At 35.4% G+C, this 17,525-nt stretch overlaps 1 protein-coding gene across 3 annotated transcripts; it reads left to right on the forward strand.

Annotated features, from left to right (window-relative positions):
* The first annotated feature begins 11,775 nt into the window (after nucleotides 1–11,775).
* On the forward strand, nucleotides 11,776–16,748 carry LOC18432383 (receptor-like protein kinase FERONIA). 3 transcript variants are annotated; one of them, XM_020666081.2, is made up of 5 exons: nucleotides 11,776–11,837; nucleotides 12,273–12,321; nucleotides 12,434–15,132; nucleotides 15,958–16,390; nucleotides 16,499–16,748. In XM_020666081.2, the coding sequence occupies exons 3-4, from the start codon at nucleotides 12,862–12,864 to the stop codon at nucleotides 16,384–16,386; spliced, it is 2,700 nt and encodes an 899-aa protein (XP_020521740.1). In that variant the 5' UTR covers nucleotides 11,776–11,837; nucleotides 12,273–12,321; nucleotides 12,434–12,861; the 3' UTR covers nucleotides 16,387–16,390; nucleotides 16,499–16,748. The 3 variants fall into 3 exon arrangements, with proteins under 3 accessions (XP_020521740.1, XP_088730118.1, XP_020521739.1); XM_088873992.1 differs by having other exon boundaries at nucleotides 11,776–12,321; XM_020666080.2 differs by having other exon boundaries at nucleotides 12,273–15,132.
* The last annotated feature ends 777 nt before the right edge of the window (nucleotides 16,749–17,525 follow it).

Below are 17,525 nucleotides of genomic sequence, written 5' to 3' on the forward strand. Positions count from 1 at the left end.
ACAAAACTCCTATGGGAGAAAATGAACAGTATTTTCGTCCATAGGTTCGGGGCCATCCGATTTTTTGGACGGTGTAGATTAAAAATTGTCATCGACATAGCATTTTTTTGGCGGTCCATCATAGATACAGCATGTCCATGACATGATTTTTTTCACGTAAAATTGACGTAAAAAATATACGGGGACCACCACGTCTCCCATAAGTCCGTGGCGGTTTTCAGGCAAAACCATGTTCGTGACGAGGGTGAAACACTGTAGCAATTCGTCTAGGCGTTTTTAAGATTTTTTTTTTAAATATATTTAAAAATATAAATATTTTGATTTTTGGGTTGGGTCTTATCACTGTAGCAATTCGCTACTTTGGGGACTGAAAATCATAGAGGAGACTAGTATGGGAAATATAATAGAGATTGAAGGGGACTCAACGGATGCTATTAAATAGTATAATACGGAGCAGAAAGTACCATGGAATTTGAAGACCGTTTGGTTTGAAGTAAGAGCTACGTGTGCAGGATCAACATCGACTGTTTGTCATATTTATAAAGACTAACTATAACTTGCAATTAATCCTTTATAGGAAAATGGTTTAATACGGCTGCAACTATATCAAAATGGTTTAATACGGCTGCAACTATATTAAAATGAGTAAAGCTTCACTTTACAATTCACTAAGAATTGTAGTTTTAGTGTCGACAAACCTTCAAAACGATCATCTTGGCATGGGCATTATGGTTGTGATAAAAATTTAAGATTTCAAGCCTTAAAAATAGTGTAGATTGTAATATATTATCTAGACCATCTATTTTACCCTAAAAATGAGTATTCACGGAACCATAAAGATCTGTATTATGTTTTTAGCTTTAAATTTCATGGTTGATGCTGGAAATTGATTTTAGAACCGTCAAGGAGATTTTTGATGCCCAAAGTGAGTTTTGGATGAAGATTTAACGTGAGGTTTTACTTTGTTTTTATATAACCTAGGCCTTATAGGAACCGCATCCTAATTTATAAGGAAAGAGGTTAAAATAATGAATGGGGCTTTATAGAAAGAAAGTAAAGTTGCACCTCAAATTTCACTAAAGATTGTAGTTCGACATAGGAAAATCTTCAAATTGATCATTTCGACCTTCACTATTATGGATATGGAAAAAAAAAAAAAAAATCAAATAATATATATTTTAACAACTTATCTAGACCATCCATTTTTCAAATGTCCATAGATCTACGAGAACTGAAGTGTCATGTGGTGAGGCTTTTCATTTTTTCATAAAGCTTGGACCTGATAGCAAATGAAGAGAGAAAAAGCTGGTATCCGAAATAGGGAGGTGCTATTTTTGTTTACAAATAGAGAGAGGAATCAAAAGCTAATGCGACTATTGAGGCTTGTGGTTCAAAAGACATTATTTGTTTCCATGATGTATAGTAGCTTTTGTCCAATTCTTTTTGTACTTCAAATGTGGAACTATTAAAGAAAATTAGGTGTTCGACATTCAAGAGAGAGAGGGGGAAAGAGTGTGTGTAGTTAACAATGTTAGAAAGTGCGACTCGGACCGAGTAATCGGTCCTGGCCCGAGCCGATTACTCACGGCCGATTAGTGCTGGGTACTGTACCAACAAAACAAAGGTTAAAAAATATAAAAAAATTTCAAAAATACAGGACATGTATGTTTAAAGTAAGATTAAGCAAAACAGGTCAAAATGATGTTAAAAAAGTGGTAATAAAATATATTATTAACAACTCAACTCATAACTGAGGGTATTTTTGAAATATTTTATAAATATGGGAAATTGAAAAGATAAGTATTTACAATTTCTAATCTTTGTCCAAAACACACACACACATATATATATATATATATATATATAGAAAAAATTTATATAGAGTCAAGGCTCTAAACAATCAAATTAGAGCCCACCTCAAAATAGAAGAGGTTGTTTTGATGCCCAAATATCGTCAAATTGATTATCTCGACATCAAGAAGCATGGACATGAGAAAAAAAAATAGATTTCAAGTTTTGGAAATAGTGCATCTTGTGTCACATTTTTAGACGGTCAATTTTCAAGTTTTTTTAGATCAGCTCGATCTACACTTTTTTAGAGTTTTAAATTTATAACTAAAGATGAAAATATATTTTAAGGTTATCACAAAGATTTTCATAATTGAAACCACATTTCTGGACACTAGTTGAAGGTAGGTTCTAATTTGATTGTTTAGAGCCGCGGCTCTATACAAACGGCACCATTAAAAAAAGCCATATCCTAAATGAGTTTCAAGATTATTACTTTTTATAAACTCCCTAGAGTTGGACACCCCACTGGGACTCGGCAAGGCCACCGGAGGGCAAGTAACTCAGCGGAGCAGAGTAGTTTCTACTCGGCCGGCCGATTTTTCATTCACTGGTTATTGATGAGCGAGGAATCTGGAAGCAATTTTTCATTGTCGTTGTGGAAAATTTGTGGAATTGAAGAGAGAGAGAGAGTGTGTGTAGTGGCCACAATGAGTCAAGGAATGTACTCGGAAAAGTCCCCCTAAATTGCCTATATATATATATCCAACCATTACATAGCATTTTATTTTCAAGAAGTTAGGAATCCAGTAACATCAAACACCCCACTTTGATAGTGCTCTCCATGTCCAAACGCGGGGTTGACGCCTCCCAAGTCTTCCCTCTAATTGGCTTCACACCTTCCTTATCTCTCTCTCGCTCTCTAGATTTATAGGGCCTTTCTTTACTTTTTTTTTTTTTGTTTTTTTCTCCTTCTCAAAAGATACTATGAAGACTTCCTTCTCCCTTTCTCTCTCTAGACTTATGATTGCTAAATATGCCTAGATCTCTATATATATTTGTGCCTCGGATACTCTCTTTAGATGGAGACTTTCAACTCTCTCCTTTATGTTTTGAGTTGAGAAATTCTCCAAAGAAGTGTAAGGGGAGTAAAGTTTCTTTCATTAGGAATCACAAATCCCTTATTCATGTGGTTTTTTATGGGAAAAATATCTTCTTACACCCTCTTTTTAAATTTTATTTTTTTTAATATTGAAAAATAAGAGAGAGGTTTGGGAATTAATACGCGAAGAGAGAGAAAAAGGGGTTTAAAAATGAATACAAAAAAAATATATTTTAAACTTTTGTTTGGCCTAAAAAGATGAAGTAACTTTGGTTTAGGGGTTTAGAAGAAATAATACATATGATCTCTAGACTGTATGATATATTTTGAAACTTTAGGTCTGTTGATAAACGAAATTTAAGAGGGTGTATAGAGATATTATCAGATATTAAAAAAAAAAGATATTTTTTTGAAAAATATTCTTTTAAAATTAAAAAAATGAGAGGTTTGGAGAGAAATACGGGAAGAGAGAGAAAGTTTTTTGAAAGGAATAGAAGAAATGATGTCTTTTGAACTTTTGTTTGGGCTAAAAAGATGGGTTAAGTTGATCTACGCGATTAGAAAATATAATACATGGAATCTTGATGCCGCAAGATATGTTTTGGAATCTTATGTCTGTTGAGAAATGTAACTTAAAAAAAGATTGAAAGCGATATTTTCCCTATTTGAAGAATCAAATTTTTCCATTTGATAGTTTTTTAATATAGAGAAATTTTTTTTTGACACGGGTCCAAACCCTTTAGAAAATATCAAAGAGCCAAAAGACACCAATTAACACCAGAGGGTTTATTTTTTTCTATTTTCATCTCATTTGGGTAACAAGTCCAAAAATATTTTTTAAAAATACCTAAAATGACCTTTCCAAAGTAAAAAAAAAGAAAGGAAAATGGTTTGGTAGGGCTACAAACTTACTAAAATAAATAAAACCTCATCTCAGAGCTTATCAAAAATTATAATTCAAGTGTTGAAAAACATTTAAATCGATCATCTCAGCTTGAATATTACAGTTATAAAAAAATTAGGATTTCAAATCTAAAGATAGAGTATATTGCAACAAATCATCAAGAACTTCATTTCCCCTAAAAACAAGTGTTAATAAATATGCAAGATCTATATCATTTTGTGAGCCATCATGAAGATTTTCGATGCCCAAAATACTTTTCAAATGGGGATTTGAGGTGAGAGTTTATTTTATTTCATAAAACCTAAGCTCTATAGAAGCTTCATCCAAAAAGAAAACCCCCTAATGAAATGGTGATGGTAAATTCTCTACTATTTTCTTGTAAGAGGGCTAGTTCCCTTCGCTATGGCTGGCTGGCCCAGCTCAACCAAGTTGGCTCATCGTATAACTAGGGGCGCAGAGCTTCGAGGCCATGATTGGGCCTGCCCAGCCCAGCATTCTGTTTTTTATTTTTATTATTTTTATTCTTTCTAATCCAACCCAGATTTTTTTTAGCCCAATCTAAACTGGGCAGACCTGAGCCAACCCTAAAACTAAAGCTGTTGCGGACTAGGGTAAGGGCTGGCCCTAATTGCCAGCCTTAAATGGCAATTTCCTCTAATTTAATTAGAATGGTGGGACCGCGGTTCACCAATGTGTTGTGATATATGTGGATGCTTGCTGTAAAAGATCCCACAGACGTCACTTTCAGTTTCTCGCAATCTTTTGCATACGTCACCATGGTTGACAAACAATGTCTCCAAACCGACGGTCCTGATTGAGGACCGATCCAAATAGATCCTTGGAGAGAAATCTGAACCGTCGCAGGTCACATGGCATGTTGTGGCCTAAATTAAATGTTGAAGAGGAAGGAAGTTCATTCATAAGATAAGAGGGAAATGATCATCAACACCGTCCATCTTATGCTTTAGGAAGTTCGTTTTGATTTTTCAAAGATCATTAACCTGTATTATTTTTGGAGCTTTAAATCCAGGGATGTATTTGTAGTGATTTTAGATGTTTTTCAGGTCTCAAATCTCTTAAAAGGGTGCTATAGAGCCCATTCTCTAAACAATCAAAATGAAGAATACCTTCAAATAGTATCGAGAAATGTGATTTCAATATTAAATATCTTTGTGATAGCTTTAAAATATATTTTCATATTTAATTAAAAAACATAAGCTTCAAAAATAATGTAGATCAAACAGATCTATAAAAATTTGAAAATTTTTAAAATTGACATCCAAAAAATCATTACAAGATGTACTATTTCCAAAACTTGAAATCCGCTTTTTTCTTGTATCTATGCATCTTCAATTTGAGGATATTTAGGCACCAAAATAACCTCTTTTAGTGAAGCGTTTAAGGTGGGTTCTAATTTGTTTGTTTAGAGCCTTGGCTCTGTATAAGCTTTTTCCCTCTTAAAAATGGGTGAGGTTTGGGTCAACCTTAAACAATCATGATAAGGTGCACCTCACAATCTTGTTAAAAGATGTATTTTTTATGCCAAAATTCTCTTCATGGCCTAAAAATCCATGTTTCACCTCTATTATGAAATTGAAAGTTAAAAAAATGGTTCAGATCTAGTAGATCTATGAACACTTGAAAATCATAAAAATGAACGGTCCAAATAATGTGTTACAAGATATACTATTTCTATGACTTAAATTTTGGTTTTTCTTTCATAGTCAATCATATGGAGTCAAGATGATCAATTGGAGAATTTTTTGGTGACAAAACAGCATTCTTCAATGGGTTTTTGAGGTGCATCTTACTTCTACAATATAAGGTTGATACCTTGTATACGATACCAAGTCATGAATAAGGTTGATAGTTTGACTATGTCTTTTCACCATGTTTATAGGTAGGCTAATTCTCTTCCTCACGATCTTGCCAAAAAGGAGGCCTTGCTTCTATTTTAATTTGAGATGATGTAAATCTTTTGTAATCCCTCTTTTAGGAATACAATTTTGATAACATTTGTCAAAAAAAAAAAAGAAAATGTTGACACCTTGTAGAAATTTTTTCTTTGAGAATTGGGATGGACACATGAGTTACTAGATTCATCAAAGAGAAAGGTACGTTAACATTATACTATTGACGTAAGGCGCATCTAAAAAATCCTCTAGAAGAGAGCATTCAATTTGACCTCGAGATGTGTGGATGGAAAAAAAAAAAAGATTTTCAAATTCTAAAAATAATACATATTGTAACTAGTTATCTAGACCATCTATATTTAAGATTTTCAAGTGTTATATATCTACTTGATCTCTGTATTATTTTTAAAATTTTAAATTTCATAACTAGAGATAAAATAGATTGGAAAGTCATCATAAGATTTTCGACATTAGAACTACATCTTCAAATAAATTTTAGAAATGCGCCTTACTTCTATGGTATAAGGAGGGAGCCTTATACAAACTTCACCCTTCCATTTTTGAAAGACCCTTGTGATGACTTGAAAATCTATTTCTGTCATTGATTACAAATGTGAAGTACATAATACATATTTGGGAACCTTTGAAACAGACGGTCTAAAACAACACGTTACAAATAAATGCCAATTTCAGGGCTCTATGTCCACTTCTTCTTGGATCTATGATTCTCAAGGTCAAGATAATCGATTTGCAAATTTTGTGACCTAGACAATGCATTTTTGTGAAATTATTGGAGCAATTTCGGAAATGGGATTGAAGTCATGGAAGTAGCATCACCTAAGCCTCAACTACTGGTTTAAGTTTCATCCTCACTAACGCATTTGAAAACCACCCAACTATTTGTAAAATGAGTGGGGGCTTGTATTCCCATTCATCTACCCAAAAAAAATGAGGGGCAATTCCTGAAGCTAAATTATTGGAAAATATAATTCCCCATTAAGTGATGTTTTATAATGTAGTGTTGCTTGCCTGATTGCATTTGAACAGCTCACATGCAATATTCTCTAAGAAAACAATAATAGCAAAACAATTAAGATAACATTGACAAAGGAAATAAATGCGAAATAAATAGGAAAAATCTTAAATATTGGACTTTCCCCACCTCTCTTTCTCTCTAATCTCCTCCGGTTAGAAAATAAATAATACAAAAAGAAAAAAAAAAGAAGAAGGATGATTAGAATAACCTTGTTATCTGGCGATAAGTGATGTGAGGGATGTTGTTAGTGCTTCTTTCCCCATTCCCTTACGTCAGCCATGTTGGTTAGCCTCTCTCTCTAGGCCGGTTAAGCGCCTCTTGGGAGAGAGAGAAACTCTTTTTATCTCTCTCTACATGATCATAAAAAAGAAAAGTTTTCTATGTTATCTCTACAACACAAAAGTTCTATCTTCTCCCTATCATCCAGCTATCTATTTTTTATCTAGAGAGCCACTCATCCTTTGATCTTAGATCCGATGTCTTAAAGTATTTTATTTTTATTTTTTTTAATACAATTTTTCTGAATATGAAATTTGGTGCATGTCATTTTTTCATTGGAACGCACCTATAAAAAATATTAAAAATAAATTTTTTTATAAAAATAATGACCAAAATACCCCTTGGAAATTTCAAGGGTATTTTGGTCATTTTATTTTATTGAAAATATTTTTTTTATATTTTTCATTAGTGCAAGTTTAATAGAGGAATGAACGTCCGAAATTTGATATCAAATTAGTTTATAGAAAAAAAAAATTAAAAATAAAACAGTGTAGAGACGTGACATTGTGACTGGGACAATCTCAACCCTCTATTAAAAAATGGACGGTTGGATAAGGGGAAGGATATAACTTCTATATTGTAGGGGAAATATAAAAAGCTTTCCCATCACAAAAGGATACGGTTTACATGCACAAAAGGATACGGTTTACATGCGGCCAGCTCGCATATTGTAGAAATGCAATCTTGGTAATAAAATTTTAGAGAATATATAATATTTAATATAGAGATCATGAATATGAAAAATAAAAAAAAATTAAAAACTGAAAATTATAATTAGGTCTGCCTTAGTTTGATTATCTAGAGCCCTCGCACTTGAATAAACTTTTTCAATAGTCTTTTGTATGCTACGTAGGAGTACAATGTATACAAATAATTATTTAGGAGTATGTTTTTTCGGAACTAATTTATATAAGCTTGTGACTTTATACTATAGAATTAAGGTACACATAAAAAATCATGTAGAAAATAATGTTTTGAAGTTGGAAAATTTTTCCATTGGTCATCTCAACTTCAAATATGTATGTATATAAAGAAAAAAAGAATTTCAAGTCCTAAAAATAATGTATCTTGTAACAAATTATCTTGAATATATATTTTTCAAGATTTTCAAGAATTTATAGATAAGATCCATCTACACCTGTTGTAAAATTTAAAATTCATGATCAAGGTTGAACATGGATTTTCAAGCACTATTGTAAGGTTTTAAACACTATAACTACATCTTCTAACAAAATTTAAAGGTGTGTGTTACTTACATGAAATCGTGTGGGCACTTCATACAAACTTCACTATTTTTTTTGTATGAAATTTTGACATTAGCTTCATAATCATTAGATGATTACCTTAGGATTTGGATTTTGAGTTCTTCAACACTTAAATCTTGCCCTCCAAAAATCAAAATCAATTTGAGACATCATTCATAGAAAATACCATCCCAAATCATGTTATGTTGAGGTTAGTCGTGATGTGAAGGTTTTCAACCTTTGGGGGTCCATAAATACTTCTAAATTGAGTTCTTCCTGAGGGAGTAATGGACAATATGGTCCCGTGAGAGCATAGACCAAAAATACCCTATGGAGTAAAATAAAACCTTTTCACAAATCGGCATCTTTCTATTTTTTCCCATCTTATGATTTTGCTACTAACAATGTAAATGAAGAAAGATACTAACTTCACTGTGTGCATATTCTTTACAAAAAGGTGAAACTATTACAAATATACCATGTCATTTTCTACCCATTTTTGTACATTTATTGTGACAGTAATACACATTTTTGTGCATTTATTGTGGAGAGAGATTTGTAACTCATCATTAGAGAGGGTTTTGATGCCGGAAAACTTGTTCTGACCCTAAAAAACCTTTAAATTAGTTATAGAAAGAAAAAGATTCATGAGTCCTAAAGGCAGTATATCTTATAATACATTATTTGGACTTTTTATTCTCAACGTTTCTAGTGTATATAGATCTACCTGAACTGCATCAATTTTAAGGATTTTAGTGTATATAGATCTATTTGAAGTGCATCATTTTTGTGCTTTCAGTTTCGTAATTAAGGATAAAAATAGATCTTCGGGTCCTCATAGAAATTTCCAACAATGAAACTCTGTCTTCCCATAGGGTCTAGAGGCCCACCTTAGTTTGATTGTTAAGGTTCTTGTATGAATCATAATTATTAAGACAAGACTTGAGTGGTGGTTTGATTGGTCAGACTGCTTTGCCGGTCAAGTTCAATAAAAGTACTCAAAACTAGTGTTTAAAATGCTTTTGGCCGGTCTGTTGATCGGCTATAACCGGTTTGGCCAAATAAAGAGGACAATATATTTTTAAACTATTATTTATATTCTCATTAGTAGTAAAATCGATTTCAATTGGATTAAACCCATCACTTTGTTGGCCGGTCTGATCGAGCCTCGTCTATTCTATCTCATTGTTTTATGATCTGCAATTGATTAAGTCATATAATACGCTTGTGCATAGGACATCTACAAACATACTTCTCCCTCATTCCATACCGGGGAAAAGTTTATATAGAGCCGAGGCTCTAAACAATCAAATTAGAGTGTACATCAAAAAGTTGATCAGAATAGGTTGTTTTGATGATCAAATATTCTCAAATTGATCATCTCGACATCAAGATGCATGGACATAAGAAAAAAATGGATTTAAAGTTTTAGAAATAGTCTATTTTGTATCACATTTTTGGACTATCAATTTTTATGGTTTTTTAAGTTTTCCTAGATCTGTTGATCAACACTATTTTTTAAGCTTTAAAATTTATAAATAAAAATAAAAATATATGTTAAGGCTATCACAAAGATTTTCAGTATTTAAACTACATTTTTCGATACTATTTGAAGGTAGGCTCTAATTTGATTGTTCAAAGCCTAGACTCTGTACAAACCGCACCCCGCTTCAACGCCTTACATCACGTTTATTTGTAATTAATAAATAAGCTATAAATAATACAAAGAACTTTCACTAATTCTGCAACCTCTTCCCACTCATGTATTAAAAGCAAACAATAATCAATTATTAAGTTTATAGCTATTCTTTAAACAATTATGTATTTTTAAGTTTTTTTATGAACAATTAATAGGTGAGATTAAAGGCGAAGCTACAAGATATATCTATAGCTTCTAAGCTTTGCCATATTTTGTTTTCCAAAAATACCTTTTTTGTCCTAGTTATAGCCCAACACTTCATCAATACCTTTGTTTTCTTCTTAAGAACATAAAAATGAGGGTGCCAACTAAATATTGGAACAAGTGATTTAAAAAACGGATGGGTGACCTGGATTGGGGCATCCTAAAATTCGGTTTGGTTTAGTGAATTGGCGATCCAGATCGCTTTTTTACTGGATAGAAGAAACAGTGAACCCAACAAAAACACATGTGAAAAAACAACAAATAGCCAAAAACCAATTTGGATCGGTGACTTCACAGTTTGGATCGTTATCTAGATCGTTGTTTTACTGTAAAGAACTGCTCGTTCCCTTTTAGACCCGATTGTTTTCTTATATATACATAGAACCAAAGCAACATGATTGATTTCTAAATCAGACCGAACGATTCTATATCAACCCAGTATTTTTTAAATCACTAATTGGAACTAAATAGTGAATATTAGTCATTAATAAAAGTATACCTCTCTCTCCCCCCTATCCCTCTCTATCTCTCTCTTTCTAACAATACAACTGGAGAAAAGAAAGGAAGAATAAAGGGCAATATAAAAAGCTTTTTTTTCTCTTTTTCTCTTTTTCTCTCTATTGTGTGTAGGAATGAGAATAACAAAAAAAACGTAATAATATAATTGCAAAATTACAAAGGTTTGAAAGACAAGATTCATGAGGGTAGCGGAATGCCACAATGTGACATCTAAAATTTTATTCTCCAGTATCTCAAGTTAACATTCCAAAAGAAATAGAATATTATACGCCTTTACCGCTCGTATGCAAAAATGTATGCACAAAAAAAATAAAAAATCAAGTATTTGCCGACTATATTTATATTAGTTCAAAGCTTTAGAATCCACAACCAGGAGTGTAAATAAAAATTTCAAGCCAAGAAATCTTTACATCAATTGAGTTTCTAGCTTTAAAATAGGATTTCTTTCAAGCTTTAGAATCCATAATCAAGTTGCAATGTTAACCAAATGAGTAAAGCCTCGCATCATAATTCATTGAAAATTACAACTCAAGCAGTGAAAAACCTTTACATCAATTATCTCAGCTTGAAAATTATGGTTGTGAAAGAAAATAAAGATTTTAACTTTAAAAATAGTGTGTAACAATAAACAAATTATTTAGACTGTTTATTTTGCTTTAAAACTAGGTGTTTATATATCCATGACATTTGTACATTTTTTTAATATCAAATTTTTTTGTCGGTGTTGGATATTGATTTTAGAACTGCCATAGATATTTCTGTTGCCAAAAGTGCTTTCTAAATGAGAATTTGAAATGAGATTTTATTTTGTTTTCATGAAGGTAGACTTTATAAAAACTTTAGCCAATAAATTTTGTCAAAAAAAGAAAAGAAAAAAGGTGAGCATTGGGGGAATTAATGATATTGTGGAGGTTAGAGAAAAGGCAAAACCAAATGCATAGTACACTATTACCCTACTTTCTCTCTCTAAAAAGAAAGTAAACTAGTAAAGTATTTATATCTTTCTCTCTCTAATGAATAGTAAAGTATTTTTCCATCTTCTCTGATAAAGTGGACTCCATAAATAATGACCATTAAAGGCGGAGGCCACCTCATCGCTAGTTGCACTCCGATCCCGTCCCCTTCGAAACCGCGTCCGAGGGTTTTCAGGTAGGCAGCCTGTCTTCCATTTCTCTCTCTCTCTAAAAAAATCCTTAGCAATGCTGTCTTTTCACTGAGTTGTCTTCAAAATGGCGTGAAATACCTTGAATTTATGGGGTTTCATCCATTTAATGCTGCTTAAACCAGTCTAAAGCAGCTGAAGAGCTTCAAAAGCTGGGTCTTTTGGCTATCTCTGGTGCTTTTATGGTGGAGTTTGTGAAGATCCCAGTTCTCTGGATTTCAGGAGTTGATTGTGCTTGAAGCAGTGTGAATCACTCTGAGCAGTTGAAAATCCAGCTTCAAAGTTTGATTCAGAATCTGTTTTCGAGGGTTTTCGAGAAAATTTTGATTATCTGGGCTTTGTTGACTCAGTTTGGACCAGTTTGAAGCTCTTGATTCGGTTGAAAGGTCTCTTAGTTTTGCTATTTCTGGTAATTTTTTTAGGGGAGTGGAGAAAAATCTGGTCTTAAGCTTTGGAGGAAGGGGATAACAGGTAATTATCAGTTTAACAGCTAGATTTTGAGTTGATAGGTGATCAATCCTTTTCATTTTGTGTTAAAAGGTTTGTTTGATGGCCAGATATTGATTAATCTTGGTATTTGTAGTTCATTGCTTGGAGAAGAGCTGGTTGACTGTTTGATATCATAAATCAAAGCAGCGACTGATCCTTTGATTTGGAGATCTAGGGTTATTATAGACTGAAGGGGTGGCTAATGGTTTGTATTGTATGTTGAATTCTGGTTTTCTATGTGAAATATTGGTTGATTCAAGTTGGCAAAAGGCTTAATTGCAATTGATCCTTCGATCTCAGGGTTTCAGGGCTTCATTGAATGCAGAAAGAAGTTTTGATCTTTGTGATTCTTAGTTGAGCTGATATTTCTGTATTTGAAATGCCACTACCTGGTTTTGGAGAAGAAAAAGAAATTCATCATTTTGGTAACCTATTGGACCTTTGTTTTCTCTGATACCATACCCATCTCAACCAAATTACGAAAACATTTACTCAGTTACAGCACAATTCCAAAAGGTCTCAATGTCTTCTCCAAAGAGAAAATCCATGCTCTCTACCCTTTACTTCTCTCTACTAATTGTTGTCTCCCTCTCTTTCTTCCTTTTTTGTCTCACTAGTGCTGCCTCTGATTCGTTCATCCCAAAAGATGTCATCCTGTTAGATTGTGGCACAGACAGTGACTCGAATGATGCCGATAACCGCCATTGGACTGGCGATGCGAATTCGAGATTCGCCCCCGCTTCCCAAAACACCCTTCCTGTCCAAGCTTCCAATCAAGACACATCTCTCCCCTCTAAAACCCCTTACATGACTGCCCGTATTTTCAACTCCAATTTTACCTACACCTTTCCAGTTACACCTGGTCGACATTGGGTTAGGCTTTACTTCTATCCATCGGATTATAAACCACATAATTCCACTGCTGCTCTCTTCTCTGTCACCTCTGGTCCTTTCTCTCTCCTCCACAACTTTAGTGCCTCAGCTGCTGCCCTCTCTGGAAATTTGGCCTATATAATTCGTGAATTCTCACTCAATGCCACTGATACTTCCCTTAATCTCACCTTCTCACGCATGCTCGATGTTTCAGGATCATATGCCTTCATTAATGGCATTGAGATCTTCTCTATGCCTGTTGATCTCTTGAGTGTTGTTGCCCCTTTTATAACTACCCCTCAGAGTCTCCCTGTAGCCAGCCCCTTTGATTCTCTCCAAACTATGTATCGGCTCAATGTGGGTGGACAGTACATATCACCCAATCAAGACTCAAACTTGTCTCGAATTTGGTACGACGACACTCCTTATATATATGGGGCAGCTTATGGTGTAACTTTTGATAAGGATCCGAATGTGACCATCAATTACACATCAATCACCCCTGCTTATATTGCTCCAGTTGATGTGTATGCCTCAGCTCGAGCCATGGGACCCATTTGGGAGGTCAATTTGAATTTTAATTTAACTTGGATTTTTCCTGTAGACCCAGGTTTTTATTATGTGGTTAGGCTCCATTTTTGCGAGATTCAATCAGAGATTACCGTCGTAAACCAGAGAGTCTTTGAGATATTCTTGAATAACCAGACAGCCGAGAAGATGGCCGATGTGATAGCATGGTCACATGGCCTTGGAATTCCAGTCTATAAAGACTACATAGTCTATGTACCAAATCAGGAAACAAGTAATAGTCAAACTGATTTATGGGTAGCCTTGCGCCCATACACTAAGTCAGGGTCTGAGTGGTATAATTCTATATTGAATGGCCTCGAGATCTTCAAGAGAAATGACAGTAATGGTAACCTCGCTGGTTCGAACCCTAATCTACCACCCTTCGTTGCCCTTGCCCCTTCCACTCCAAACAGCTCGAAAACAACAGATTCAAGAAGCAGGGGGGCCATCATTGGTGGGGCCTCTGCCGGTGTAGCGGTCTTTCTGCTAATTCTTGGGGGGTTGTGCTGCTTTTGTTGTGGGAGAAGGACAAAGGGAAGCCAAGGTGGTAGTGAGAGTGGCCCTTCGGGCTGGCTTCCACTCTCTCTCTACTCTCACTCTGGAAATAGCAAGGCCTCAACTGTGTCAGGAAAGAGCGGAACAGGAAGCCATGTTTCCTCCCTCCCTGCTAATCTATGTCGCCACTTCACTTTTGCTGAGATAAAGGAAGCAACGAACAATTTCGATGAGTCTTTGCTATTGGGTGTTGGTGGGTTTGGTAAGGTTTACAAAGGAGATGTTGACAATGGCACAAAGGTGGCCATTAAGAGAGGAAACCCACTATCTGAACAAGGTGTCCACGAGTTCCAAACTGAGATCGAGATGCTCTCGAAACTAAGGCATAGGCACCTGGTTTCACTGATTGGCTATTGTGAAGAAGACTGTGAAATGATTCTTGTCTATGATTACATGGCTCACGGGACTCTGAGGGAGCACTTGTACAAATCAGGTAAGCCCCCGTTGAGTTGGAGGCAAAGGCTCGAGATATGTATCGGGGCGGCACGGGGATTGCACTATCTGCACACCGGTGCAAAGCATACAATTATACACAGAGATGTGAAGACTACAAATATTTTACTTGATGAAAAATGGGTGGCTAAGGTTTCAGATTTTGGGCTTTCAAAGACTGGGCCTGCAGTTGATCGAACTCATGTGAGTACAGTGGTGAAGGGGAGTTTCGGGTATTTGGACCCTGAATATTTTAGGAGGCAGCAACTTACAGAGAAAAGTGATGTCTATTCATTTGGGGTGGTGCTCTTTGAGGTGCTTTGTGCACGGCCTGCACTCAACCCGACACTTCCTAAAGAACAGGTATCTGTCCTATGTTTTCCACTAGTATTTTCTGTGTGTGCGAGAGAGAGAGAGAGAGAGAGAGAGAGAGAGAGAGGAAAATAGGAGAATATAATGAGGTAAACTGTGGGGTTGTTTGTACTTTTCACTTGTTTTGGACTTCTGATAGCACAGGCTTAGTAAGCCTAGTTTAAGCATGGTTTCTAATTTGGGAACTGGGTTTGATTATTCTGAATTAATTACCAAAATAGAAGTAACTGGCCTTAACTGCTTACAGATGTACTACTGGTTTTCCAAATTAAGAGAACAGGAACAAAACGGATCCCCATTCCCTTTTACAAATGGCCAAAGCCTTACCCCCCACCCCAACCGAAACTCTCTCTCTATCTTGAGCTGCATAACCATTGCTCTCTCTCTCTCTCTCTCTCTCTCTCTCTCTCACACACACTCCTTAACATGTATGGGTTATAAACATAATCTCTCTCTCTGTCTCCCTCACACACACCATACGCATACATGCACAAAAACACACGAACATATTTGTTTGGGTTGTAGACATAATCTCTCTCTCTCCCTCACTCACACACACACACCATACGCATCCATGCACAGAAACACACGAACATATTTGTTTGGGTTGTAGACATAATCTGTCTTTCTCTCTCACACACATTTGTTTGGGTCATAAACTCTCTCACACACCCACGCAAACACGCACTTATGGATTTATTTGGACAATCTCTCCCTCCCCCCCTTCCTCCCTCCTCCCTCGCTCCCCACATACACACAGTTTCAGGAAGAAATCCCAGTGCTAAACTCTCTATCATTCTTTACCCATCCTTTCAGGTGAGCCTAGCTGAATGGGCCCTTCACTGCCAGAAAAAAGGCGTGCTTGAGCAAATCATGGACCCATACCTTCGAGGAAAGATTGCTCCTGAGTGCTTCAAAAAGTTCGCTGAAACAGCCGAGAAATGTGTCGGAGATCAAGGCATAGACCGACCTGCAATGGGCGACGTTCTTTGGAATCTCGAATTTGCGCTCCAGCTTCAAGAGAGCTCTGAAGAGGATATTGTTGCTGATACTACACAAATTGAAAATGATGAGGAGGCCCCTCTGACGATGAAGGGCAAAGATGGACAAGGAGTGTTCGATGATACTACCACGACAACGAGTACAGGGATCAGCATGGGGGGTCGGAGCCTTGCAAGTGATGACTCAGATGGGCTCACACCGAGCGCGGTTTTCTCTCAGCTTATCAACCCCAAGGGGCGCTGATGACGTATACATCTCTCTCTATTCTACGTGTATTTCTTATATGATTTGTATTGTCATGGATATCTTTTGTTGGAGAATTGGGTTATGAGAGGTTCGTTATTTACCTTGCCAGGGATGAGTTGGATGGCTTCTCTTCTACTGCAATCTCCTCTCGGCTCATCAAACCCCAATGGGTGCTGAGCCATGAGCTCTTCTTCTTCGGATCCACCTGAGTGATGATTCGTTTTATTTTCTGTATGTTTATTTCTCTCTCTAATTTGCATTATTCTTATTGTTTGAATTGGTATGGCATCTATTATGCTGGAGAATTGGTTTTTTCTCTCTCTGATTTACATGTATTATTATTACTATTATTCTTTCTACTTGGTATGGCTCGTGTGTGTGGGAGAAAGAGAGAGAGATGCCTGTGTCCACTATGAGGAGAGAGCTCTCTCTGTGCAGAGCAGTATGGAATGATTGGCTGCCCCCCACTCTCTCTGTGTATGGAAATTGCATTATCTTTTAGTTGAAGAATAAAAGTGGTTGATGTCTTACTAGTAATAACTAAAAGTCATATGATCGTTGGTTAATTTGTTATCATCTGTTCCGCAGCTCTTGGACAAGTATCTCTAATACTTACTGGGGTGCGGTTTGTATGGAGCGTAGGCTCTAAACAATCAAATTAGAGCCTACCTTAAAATAGTGTCGAGAAATGTGGTTTCAATATTGGAAATCTTTGTGATAGTCTTAAAATATATTTTCATCTTTATTTATAAATTTTTAAAGCTTCGAAAATAGTGTTGATTGACAAATCTATGAAAACTTGAAACTTGAAAATTTTGAAAATTGGCCGTCGAAAATATACTATTTTCAAAACTTGAAATCCATTTTTTTCTCATGTCCAAGATGCAGAGATGATCAATTTGAGGATATTAGGGCATCAAAACAATCTCTCCTAGTGAAATTTTTGGGGTAGGCTCTAATTCGATTGTTTAGAGCCTTGGCTCTATATAAACTTTTCCCATACTTTATTTAAAAGGTGCCCTTTGTATAGGGCCGAGGCTCTAAACAATCAAATTAGAGTTTACTTTCAAATAGTACCGAGAAATGTGGTTTCAAAACTAGTAATTTTTGTGATAGCTTTAAAATGTATTTTTATC

Source organism: Amborella trichopoda, chromosome 8 (assembly GCF_054954075.1).
Source record: "Amborella trichopoda isolate Santa Cruz 75 chromosome 8, AtrichopodaSantaCruz75HAP2 v2.0, whole genome shotgun sequence".
Classification (NCBI taxonomy): domain Eukaryota; kingdom Viridiplantae; phylum Streptophyta; class Magnoliopsida; order Amborellales; family Amborellaceae; genus Amborella; species Amborella trichopoda.

Excerpts from the sequence above, each read along its gene's own strand:
- LOC18432383 (XM_088873992.1), top strand. The coding sequence starts at position 12,862 with ATGTCTTCTCCAAAGAGAAAATCCATGCTCTCTACCCTTTACTTCTCT. Across the intron at positions 15,133-15,957 it reads CGACACTTCCTAAAGAACAG|GTGAGCCTAGCTGAATGGGC; the intron begins GTATCTGTCCTA and ends CCATCCTTTCAG.